Here is a 12,030-nt window from a genome sequence, read left to right as displayed (position 1 = left end):
CACATTGAACTGCTGAGCCATCTCCTCTGACCCAAACTTGGATTTTGATGGATATAAAAAGAAATAAATTAAAAATATATCAAGTTCCTTTTTTAGGAAATAAGGATGAGTTTGTCCTGAGGCAAACAGATGTCGCTAAAACCCAGAAACATAGCTGCATTTTAAAAGAGAGAACTTGACCTTTATAGCCAAAGGACAATGTCACAAATTCATACATTCAACAAATCCATGGAAGTGGACCTTAGGTGAGCTGTGGCAACAGAGGGATTCTGGAGTTTCAGATGATATCTTACAGCATTTTTAGCCTTGGGGTTTGTTAAGTCTAGAGGTCTGCTCAGCTTATTGAGAGGGTTAGCGCACTGGAAAATGGTAGGCCAAATACAATAGTTAAGGTAAATGGCTTTCCAAGGACATAAGACGGCCTAAGACAATTTTTGGGAATAGGTATTATACCAAGTTTTTAGTTAATTCTTCCTTCATTGTCACAGCACATGTATTTTGGATTCACAGAAACTAAAAGAATTTTGGGGTTTTATTTTTGTTGTATTTGATATTATTAGCTAATCAACTCTTTCTAAAAGAAAATAACACCTGTTCCTATTTTTAAGATCTGGGAGGAGAAATTATTAGAAAATATGTAAAGAAGGCTTGAAAACCTGATTAATTAACAGAGGCAAAGCTATCAAAAAACTATCAGAATAGGAAGGTCACGGCACAGAAAAAAAATAGTATTTAGAACTAAGTTTCATATCAAAAGTGTGAAGAAATGAGGGAGATGTGAACAGTTATAGTTCACCCTTAATTCTCCAAAATAGATAAATTTGTCTGATCGTGTTATTAATCTTGGGATATTTGCTGCTGTTGTTGTATTAGAATAGTTATACAATAATGTTGATCAGAAATTGTTTTAAAAATCCTCAAGCATTCAATTTCAGTTTTGTCTAGCTATGGTGATTACTCTTATCTTGGGTGAGACTAGTGTTTAAAAGAAAAATGTATCTGAATACATCAACTTCACAGAACTATAGGAAAGTCAAATCATGCTATCTCAAAAATGAGGAAGATAGGGAGACTGGGGGGGGTTGGTGGAGAGACAAGGGAGGAGGGGTGGGAGAGGGAGCTAGGATTGACATGTGAAGCATTCATGTTTCTAATTTAAATAAAAAATTAAAAAATGAGGAAGATGATTCAATGTGATCACACTTATAAAAAAAACTGTATGTCTTTAGGAAACTGAAAAACTTTGAACAAATTGCTAAGCCATGGGTACCAGACACCTGTTTAAAGCAGTCTATTAGTAGAAATCAAACAAGTAAACCCTGGCAAATATTCATAGTAAATTATAAGTACATGGTGGTCAATAGTATTGAAAGTCACATAGAAGCTCTACCACATTATTAGTGTTTACTCTATTGGAACTGAATACAATTTAAAATATGTTTTCGTAATTCATACCAGCCTACCTTCTGTATATTAGGCTATTCAAGTGATCTTTAAATTATTGTCCAATTCTACCTTCAAGAACTTTCACAGAGGACATGCAATTCATATCATCTAGAGTTACTGTCATTTCTAGGCTAAGTCCCATGGAAATTCATAACTTAGAAATGAAAGTCACAGGGATGCAACAGCCATCACAATACCAATGCAGTGGCCATAAATATTTCATGAGCATTGCATGGGCCAGGGCATATCTCCATTTTCATGAGTTAGAATTTGTACAGCTAAGTCTTCTGATTTTACTATTCATAATGCACAGTATGCCCCACAGAATATTCCATATAGTGCTTTTTAATATTTATGTTTAATGAAGAAATTACTGTTCTGAAAAGTGAACAAGCCAAGTCAAAGATTTCTTGCTGAAAGTCTTGAGTTAGGCTCAACCGAAGTAACAAGCAACAGAAATGACCTCGCTGCAGTATCTAAGCATAGAAACTCATAACTTTTAGAGTAGTACGGGGTGACAAATCAAAGCATGCTAAAATCAAGTGAAAAGGTTTCTTTAAAGGTTAAAACATTGGAAATTTCATCTTAGATAGACCCAAAAGGCTAAAATACTAAAAGCAACGTCTTTTACACATAAAAGCATTAATTACAAATGAGATACTTGCTGACTACTCTATAGTTTAAATATACATCTGTATTTTCTGGTTTTTCTTTTATCAAAAAACTTTTAACTTGCTAAGATAATATTGCCCAGCTTGATAATGAATTGCTGTTGCATTTTAACTTCATTCATCACAGCGCATTATCAGTACTTGTCAGAATAATTTTTCACTCGATGTAGTAATAATAATGATAATAAAAGCTATTGTATGTATTGAAATCAAAGAACATTATCACAGAAAAGTTACTTCAATGGGGTAACTATCTCTAGATGATATTTGTCCCATGAGAAAAATAAAAGCTTGAAAAATCACAAAAAGTAGACCTAGAAAAAAATGCCCATTTCTTGCTTTTAAAAGGAGCATTTTGCCGGGCGGTGGTGGCGCACGCCTTTAATCCCAGCACTCGGGAGGCAGAGGCAGGCGGATCTCTGTGAGTTTGAGGCCGGGCTGGACCGATAGCCTCCAAAACAATACAGAGAAACCCTGTCTCGTAAAAACCAAAAAAAAAAAAAGGAGCATTTTGATATTTTATTCCTTTTTTTCATTTTGATCAGTTCTTTCAAATAGAGGGCTGTTGAAAAACTTTCACATATCTTAGTAACATCTAGAAAAGTAAGCTAAAGTCACTGAACAACTCATGTGCAAGCCAAGGCTGTGAAGCCATCTTAGCATGAGTACAAATTGCATTCAGGTGAATGATGAAATTATGGAGTTTCTTGTGAATATACGTTACCCAGAGTCTTTCTTCTCTAGTGAAAACAACAGACTTTACATTGGATGTCATTTATCAGTTGAACTATTTTTTTAGCCTTCTAACAATGAAGATACACAGAAACTCTATAATATTTCCCCCTATAATGTTTCTTGAGCGTCCAACCATGCATTCATTTAGATTGTGTTTCTGATACCATTTAAATGAAAATGAGAAACTTTTCCCCCATTTCCTTCTTCATGATTTTATTTTACAAAGACTCCACAAAGAAATGTAATCTTTCTGGAATGGATCTGCAGTATACCTGAAGAGTGCTTGCCTTAGCTCCTAATGCATTTCAGAGTCATCCTGGGGAAGAATCAAAAAGTTGTGTCATGTTGTTTTTGGTCAACTCCACTCATCTTGCACATGTCAGGCTTTGATATTATTTGGGGGCACATTTTGACCACACTCTTTAATTAGGTTCTATATTTAACTGACGTATTTGAACAGGATCCAGAGCTGGTGAGGAACATCTGTCGCTGGGTTAGGCAAGCTGTTCGGGTTCCATTTTTTGCCAAGTTGACCCCAAATGTCACCGATATTGTAAGCATTGCAAGAGCAGCAAAGGAAGGTAAGAGCTGGAATTTCATCATTGTCCTTTATTAATGCTGCCCCAATAGCACAGTCATGGTGAAACAGATCCTTCCCATATACACATGTGTGTGCCTGTATTTATCTTTTAAGAAATATGTTACATGGACCACTTGCTTCCACAAATACATAAAGACATACACCTAGTTTTGAAAAACAGAATCATATTTTGCACACCTTAACACACAGGAAATGTGAAACAATCAACAGTCCTAACAGGGAACCCAAAAGTTGAGGGCCTCAGCATGTATCAACTTAGTAACAGCTTTTACATCTATCATAAGGTTAAAAAAATAAAACAGCATCCATACTGAACTTACATTTGTGTCCCTTGCATTTGTGAGAATGAAGCCCAATGTCTTACACATTTTATGATTAAGATATTGAAGCCACGGTAATTAAAGGTTTTTAAAAGATCTTTTTTGGGAAGGGTGTTTCAAGACAGGGTGTAGCAATTCTGATTGGCCTCAGTGATATAAATCTGGAGTCAGATATTAGTGGGTGAAAGCTGAAGATCAGAGAAGCAGAACAGCAGCCAGTAGAGTTCTTACCTCTACAAAATCAGACCAAAAAAAAGTTCCAGTTCCTGTCTCCACTTGCCTTATATTCCATTCTCTGCCCAACTATATCACTTCCTGTTTCCTCCTCCCTAGGACTGGGGTTAAAGGCTTGTGCCTCTTAGGTACTTGGATCAAAGGCATGAGATCCCAAGTACTGGGATTAATTGTGTATGCCACCACAGCCCGGCCTCTGTGGTTATCTAGTGTCTGATCACCAGGCAAGCTTTATTTGTTAGAATACAAACAAGATATCCCCACAACAGGGCGTCTTTTTGTAGCACCGGCAGTCCTAGAACTCACTCTCTAGACCAGGCTAGCATGGAACTCACAGAGCTCTACCTGCCTCTGCTTCTGGAGTGCTAGAATGAAAGGCATTTGCCACCACTGGCCAGCTTAAAAAATATCTAGCATTTAAGCATAATTAGAATAGTCAAGTGAACGCAGATATTTGGTAGGTAAGAAATTTGGAGCTGCAAGATCTAAAGACAAATGTTCACATGCTTTTTTACAGGGGGTGCAGATGGTGTTACAGCCACCAACACTGTTTCAGGCCTGATGGGACTGAAAGCTGATGGCACACCCTGGCCTGCTGTGGGCATTGGAAAGAGAACCACATATGGCGGGGTATCAGGTGAGTTTTGATCTTTCCTTGCATTTTACTTCATTTGCCATTGCTAGAAGCCAAGACATTAGGGGAAAGTGGTCAATTCTCTAGTTGTTATAGTGGGACAAATTAACTATGAGGCTATAATCACTACTAGGTGAGATGAGAGTCATGCTGACTCCCTTCTCCTCCAACCTCTGCTTCCTCAGAGTTTTTCAATAACATGGCTACATTGGCCCTTATTAGTGAAAGCTAACACCACAGCCTCTTGAGAGAAAACATGCCTCAATTATAATACCTTTTTGATAATCTTAAGTCAGTTTCCATCGTTCCTAGCCTCTTAGTATCTTTAAAACACCCTAATTTCACAACTCAGAACTAACCACTAAAGCTCAATATTTAGCTTCAGCTGTAAGACACAGGGCTGACATCACACCTTTGCTTATTCTTTGTCATCCTCTTACACTTGAATTTGAAAAAGAGAGAAAAGTTTACTTCCAAGGTCCCTTCTGATCTTGTTGACCTCCATACTCTGTTGCTGTGACAACATAAACTTGGCCTTGCAGAGACAATGCCTTTAGGTTCTTGACTGTACTGATATAGGGGTTAGTTTCCTTGGTGATAAAATGTAAATGTACATAAAGCAATTGTGCCTCATGTTCAAGAAAGACATTGCTGAATTAGACCAAAATGCACTTTAGGGAGGCAGGGTTGGCAGCCAAAGCTGAAGAGGTCTGCTGTGCAGATGAAGCATGTCTGTGAGCCAAGGTAAAACTACAAGGACATGGGGCTACCTTATGCTTGTAACTGAATGTTCAGAATACCATGTCTGAAGGAGGAAGACTGACAGGCAGCCCTGAGCTAGCAAACAGTACCTTAACTATTACCATAATGTGGAATAGCCCAGGCTGTGTTAGCAAGGGTCCTAGATAGATTCAAGAGACTCTGGAGTTGGGCCTTAACGTGTGCTCCATTTTCTGTCAGCTCATTTCAATTCTTTTCCAGGCTGTCATGTTGACAGCAAGAGAATAAAGGAGGTCACAGAGGGTGCTGAGCATTAAAAATTAATAAAAGAACTATTGAGGTAGTATTTTATAAAAGTAACACCATTCACGTTTTCTCATTTAAGCTGCAATTTCTGAATATTTTCCCCTGCCATAACTCAGTCTAATAAAACTATGAAATTACAGCATTAGAAAGAGTCTTTCATGTTTCCATCTTTAAGCATACATATACTGAACACAAGCTGTACCTCAGGGCCTGTTAACATTTCCAGGAAACTCCATTTCAGAGATTTATAAATACATATATAAAAATTCACTTGGGCTATAAGCTCAGCTAAGCTGGGCTTGGAACTCTCATTTTAAGTAACAAAACGTTGCTCACAGTTTTAAGGGGCTGTCCCTCATTTCTAATATGTTCTATATTAAATTCATCCACACTATACAATCTGTTTTGAAAATAACCTTTCTCCATATAGACAAAACTAATACAGTCTTTCTCCTTTAAGGAAATGCTTGCTGTAGTTTAAAAGTAATAGAACCAGAAAAGCTGCTTAAACTGCCAATAACATGTTCTAGGGCTGAAACGAGGGCTATGATAAAGTACCTTCAGCATGCATCATACAAAACCCTAGCCTTGTAAAACTGCTAATAATACTGGTTTCAAATTTCTGATGAATACTTTTGCTACTCCCTTAGATGTGGTTGTCAGAACTTCAAAGTCTGATCTACTGTAGAAAAACACACAACATATGCTGAATATTTTTACAACATCAAAAACGATGGTCATCATATATGGCTAATATTGTCACAAGGGTTTTCTCAGAACACTTAAATGACACGTTTTACAACTATTTGACTTGGGGTTTATTAAGAAAAGCTGAATAATAGTTTAGAGTGCCATCTGACAGCACATATCCATACTGCCAGAGGAGGGTGCTTTCAGTATATTTTCCAGTTCAGTAATCAAGCTTTCTATTTTATTCATAATACTGTTTCTGGCAATGGAAATGTGTTGCTAAAAAGAGAACCATAGTTATCAAGAGAAATTAAGTTGTATACCTGTTTTAAAGGTGTCTAATGTTTTATTTACTTATTATGAACTTGTACATCTAAGTGTGCACGTGCCTGAAGAACTTACAAAAGGTTGTCTGATCGTCAGGAACTGGAGTTACTGTGGTTAAGAGGCTCCAGATGTGGATGCTCGGACCACTCAGCTCTTCTGCAAGAGCAATCAATATCCGTGTGCTGAGCCATCTATCCAGGCTTCATTTCAGTGCCTTTCACTTGTAAAACCATGTATCACTTCTCTGTGAATGTTGTATAATATGCTTTGATCATATTCATCCCTTCCCATTTTCTACCCAAATTGTGGGGGAGGGTTGTTTTTTGTTTTAATCTATCAAGGCCCATTTGTGCTAACCAGTACTTCCAAATGCATGGTCTTCCACTGGATCGTGGTCCACTTACCAGGGTCTGCACTCTTAGAGAAAACTGACTGTCCTCTCCTAGCAGCTTACAATTGCCAATAGCTCCTTGGCGATTTATGGGGTGGGCTTTCTTGCCCACCTAGCCTCTCCATGTGGAATTTGGTCTTCCTCTGGCTCACATAGGTCGTGTGCGTGCTTTTGTAACCATTGTGAATTCATTTATGCGGCCGCCTTGTTATGTTCAAGAAGACACTGTTTCCTTGCAGTTGTTAACTACCACCTCTGGCTCTTAAACCCTTTCTGCAATGATCCCTGAGCCTTGGGACTAGGGACTGTTGTATAGATGTTCCATTTAGGTAACAAAGGGCAGTAGTGCCCATTGGGAAGGTAGACTCAGCTAAGGAATGTCAATCAAATTGAGTTGTTTCTCATATTACTTTTCCGGGTTCTACTGTACTGGCTTTCAAATATTGTTTTCCAAGCATGTATGTGCTATAGAGTTTCAAGTTTAATGAATTATAAGCAACATATGGGCATTTTATTTTTAAATATCTATGTGTGCATGTGTGCATGTATCTGTGTATGAGGTCGTGCAGCTAAGTGCAGTCACCACAGTGGCAGAAGTGGAGGATCCCTTGATGATGGAGAGACAGGCATTTGTGAGCCCCTTCACAGGGGTTTTGGGAAATGAACTAAAGTCTTTGCAAAGAGTAATACATGCTCTTGATGATGGGTGGCCCTTGCAATCAACACTTTAATAAATAACATTAAATTAAAAGTTAAATAAAATAGGGGAAAATCTGTAATGTTTTACACAGAGTTGTAGTAACTATTGCTTAGGTAAATTTCTTTCTCAATTGTACATATATGATGAGCTTGTGCGTGAAATGTGTTTTCACTGTGGCTCATGTCAAAATCCTCAGAACTTATAATGTTCAGAGGATATGTAATATATATATATATGTATATACATATACATATATAATGTATATAATTAAGAACATTACAATATAATGTACGAAAATGTGCATATATAAAATATTTGATATAAGAACATAATGTATTAAACTGATAAGAACAGATACTACACTTGATCTTAACCCCCAAGGTTAACTCTTGAATCCCAGACATCAGCCTGGGAATCCAGCATGGGACTGATCAAGACCCCTTGAATGTGGGTGTCAGTGAGGAGGCCTAGGTAATCTATTGAGCCTTGGGCAGTAGATCAGTATTCATTCCGAGTATACACACGGACTTTGGACTCTCATCCAACAATGTGAGATGCACTCTCACCCTGAACTCTTGGGGGAGGGTCTAAGCCCTGCCCTGTATGAAATGACAGACTATGGACACCCCCATGGAGGGCCTCACCCTCCCTGGGGAAATGAGGGGATAATGAGGGGGATTGGGGGGGAGGGCACGGGAGGAGGGGAGGGAAAGGGAGAGGGACCTGGAACTGACTTGTGAAGCAACCTTGTTTCTAATCTAAATTTAAACTGAAAAAAAAAGAACATAATGTATACTTGTTGCAGCTTAAAATACAGTCAGAAAGGGATTTAGTACTCCGTTCTAAGGACCTATCCACTGCCTTGCAAGTTTAGAACCTGCAAATCTTTTCCAAATTTACCTGGATGAGTGGAAGAAGAACGTATATGGGGCTCAAGCCCACAATGTAAAGTCATAAAGGAATGACCTAGTAAACAGAACGTTAATCAAAAGAGAAGTCCATGGCACAAGTCTGGCTCATAGGAAAAGCCCATCAATGGCTGACTTGTAGATGAGGTTATCAAGTGGTGAGAACAGTGTCTGTCGACATCATGTCTAATATGCATAAGAAATATTTCTTAAACTATGATAGCAGATTAAGCTCTGCATCTTACAAGTATTTCTGTTCAAGTCATTGATACAGAGTTGATGGGAAGGCTCAGAGAGCTAAAAGCACTTGCTCATAACCCACATCGTAGAAGGAGAGCTCACTGTGGTGATGGTGGTCAGAAGAAGCACTCAAGCCTTTCCTTTATATGTATTATAAGTAAATAAATAAAAAATAATTGATGGTAATGACTAATTATTCTCTGCTCTTCTCTGGACAGTATAGAAAATACTCCTAAATTGTTCCCAACTAATGTTTTTATTTCTGCAATGTAGGCAGGAAACTTGTTACATAAAATACTATCTAGTTCATCACACAAGGAACTAGAGAGTGTGTGTGTGTGTGTGTGTGTGTGTGTGTGCACATGTGTGCACATGTGTGCAGGAGGATAAAACATTTCCTTGATGTTTATTTAACTAATGGGAGAAGTCTTATATGAATTCTGTACCTGAGTGAATAATTTTTTCTTACCTTAGATTCAAGTTTTTTCTGATTTTACTTTAAAATTTTCACCATTTTCTAACCATGTTCACAAATAGCAAAAGCATCTTAATGCAGCCACAACTCAGTGATTACTAACATTCATTTATATAAATGGTGTTGCTCAGCTGGGGTGGATTATTGTCACACAAAGTCTTCCCTGTGGGTAAACTACACTTAAAGATAGTTAAGCATGAGTCCTACATGGTGTCACCTAAATATGTCTCTTTCACAACTGACAATGGAAGATAACCTTTGTTCATTTGTAGATACATAGGAAAAGGAGAAGTCTGTTTCTTTCAATGGGTTTACTTATTTGAAGACATTTTTCATTTGCTCTTCCTATGCTTTTAGTTTTTCTTATTCTTGGGGAAGAGCATATTCCTTAAAAATGGTTAGTTTCATTCTATTCCCTGAATATGTGTTGTCTATCACACATGTAAACATGCACTTAGGGAAAAGCTATTGAATTTCCTGGAGATGACATTTTAAATAATACTTCAGGCTTAAAGAAGTTTACTTCCAAAAGGATTAAAAACAGACTCATTCTGAAGTATTTTGTTTGCCAGTTTTGTTGTAATTTTCCACAATATGGGAACTCCTTATTTTAAAATTTTGGATGCTTGCTTGAAATTTGATTATGTGTATACTTAATTAAAAAGTAGAACCCACTCTATTTGATATTAAACTTAATAAGCTTGTATTATTGATTTCTGAATAATTCACCAAAGATGGCCTTCAAGCCTGACTTTTCAGTCCAAAAGTGCTAATCATGGATAGGATACTGCAGAAAATGTGAGAAGTGATTGTTTCCTTTTCAAGAAATGATAATGACAGTACTACAGATTCTCTTTACAGTCTTCAGTAAATAATGCATCATTTGAAGTCTTACTATGTGGACTTTAATTTACAGTTGTATAACTCATAAATAACTTTCATAATAAAAACTACCAACCAAAATACAAGGCAAAAATGTTAACAGTAATTTGCAGCCTTGTAATAATGTTTCAGTGAGAAAATTTTCACAGTAGATTCTTTTAAAATCTCACGCGTTTTTTTGTTTTGTTTTTTGAAACATGGTTTGTCTGTGACTTTGGAGACTGTCCTGGAACTAGCTCTTGTATACCAGGTTGGTCTCGAACTCACAGAGATCCTCCTGCCTCTGCCTCCAAAGTTCTGGGATTAAAGGTGTACGCCACCTATGCCCAGCTAAACTCATGCAATTTTACAAGAAATTTTTATTACATTAATTATCTTGTGTGTACAGGTGTAAGCATGTCACAGTATATACATGAAGGTTAGATAACCTAAAGAAGCCAGTTGTCTCTCACCATATAGATCACAAGGATTGCATCCAAGGTCTCTGATTTTTGGCATGTCTTCACCCTCTGAACTGTCTCACCAGTCCAAGACTGAATATTAACTTCACTGTGCATAATTTGCAATGATTTTGAGGATAGTTACTGAGGTTCAATTATTAGGTTGATGTAACTTAACAGAGCCCATTCTGTCACTGGTTACTTCATGGACACAAATCCATTGTAATCCAATTGCACCACAGACTTAAGCCTATATTGCTCTATTTGTGTAAATCTTGTGGGATGGTACACATACAATGGGTTGAAAGCTCAAAAGTTTTAATTATATTTTTCTTTAAATAACTATTTTCAAACATGCAAGCTACTGCTGATTTTGGCAGATCATATTAGCCCTTATATTACATATTACAATTATATCACAAAATCAAGTGTTGATATTTTTTAAGAAGTAGTCATAAAAAAAGAAGTAGTCATTAAAGGGTTGGATTTTTAAATGTGTCAATCACATGATTACTGACGCATAAAAACCTTTTAGGAAAACACGCCTACTATCTGTCCTAAAATTCAAGCTATTGTAACCATCCTTATCAATACTAGCTAAAGTTCTAACAGTGAAATGTTTAAAATAATTTAATAAGTACTGATAACATTTAGGAAAATAGATGCTGCTAAATCATGCCATAAGCAGTCATTCAAAAGAGAGCATTCTGATTTATTCTCACCTTTACGCCCAATTTCATGTATATATTAAAATAATTGCAAAAATTGTGTTCTGTTATTTCCTTACAAAAAACATTGTTAGCATATCCAAAGTTTGACAGACTCTAAAATTACGAAGACCCTGTTATATTACCGTATATGAGTTGTATTTGCAGTTCAAAGTAGTCATGTGAAATAAAAATGCTGAATTACAATTTTCATCATAAATTATCGCTTTGGTCCAGAGAAACCCACCATTAGAAATATGCTCATTTACACAATACTCACTTGAAAATGTTCATGCACTGATTGACAAGGCGTCCCCTTTTCATTGTACTGCCTTTGCTGCAGCTCACATGCCTCATTCTTAAGCCACCCCTGGTCTATGCAGGAGATCAGAGCTTTAATAATAGATTTTTTGACAGTGAGCATGCCTGCTACCTGTCCTACACAAATCTCACTGTTCATGTTTGCATCATGGCAACAAAAAAGACAGAGGGAAAACACCAAGTGCAGAGTTTGAGGCACAGCCTTGCCTTGGCTTGACGTTCCAGCCAAGTAGTGGTTATGAGATGCATAATTTTTCTTCTGAGACTCAGCTGCCATATCTG

At 37.1% G+C, this 12,030-nt stretch overlaps 1 protein-coding gene across 1 annotated transcript in view; it reads left to right on the top strand.

The window, feature by feature from the left end:
• Positions 1–12,030, top strand: part of Dpyd (dihydropyrimidine dehydrogenase) — an 819,213-nt gene that overhangs the window by 613,440 nt on the left and 193,743 nt on the right. Inside the window, exons 17-18 of the mRNA XM_040751969.1 lie at positions 3,313–3,433; positions 4,525–4,644. Coding sequence (XP_040607903.1) covers positions 3,313–3,433; positions 4,525–4,644 — 241 coding nt within the window. The remainder of the gene's footprint in view (positions 1–3,312; positions 3,434–4,524; positions 4,645–12,030) is intronic.

The sequence above is a fragment of the Mesocricetus auratus genome, unplaced genomic scaffold, assembly GCF_017639785.1.
Source record: "Mesocricetus auratus isolate SY011 unplaced genomic scaffold, BCM_Maur_2.0 Super-Scaffold_100009, whole genome shotgun sequence".
NCBI classification, from domain to species: domain Eukaryota; kingdom Metazoa; phylum Chordata; class Mammalia; order Rodentia; family Cricetidae; genus Mesocricetus; species Mesocricetus auratus.
Note: the sequence above shows the minus strand (reverse complement) of the source record. Positions and strands in the feature narration are given on the sequence as shown.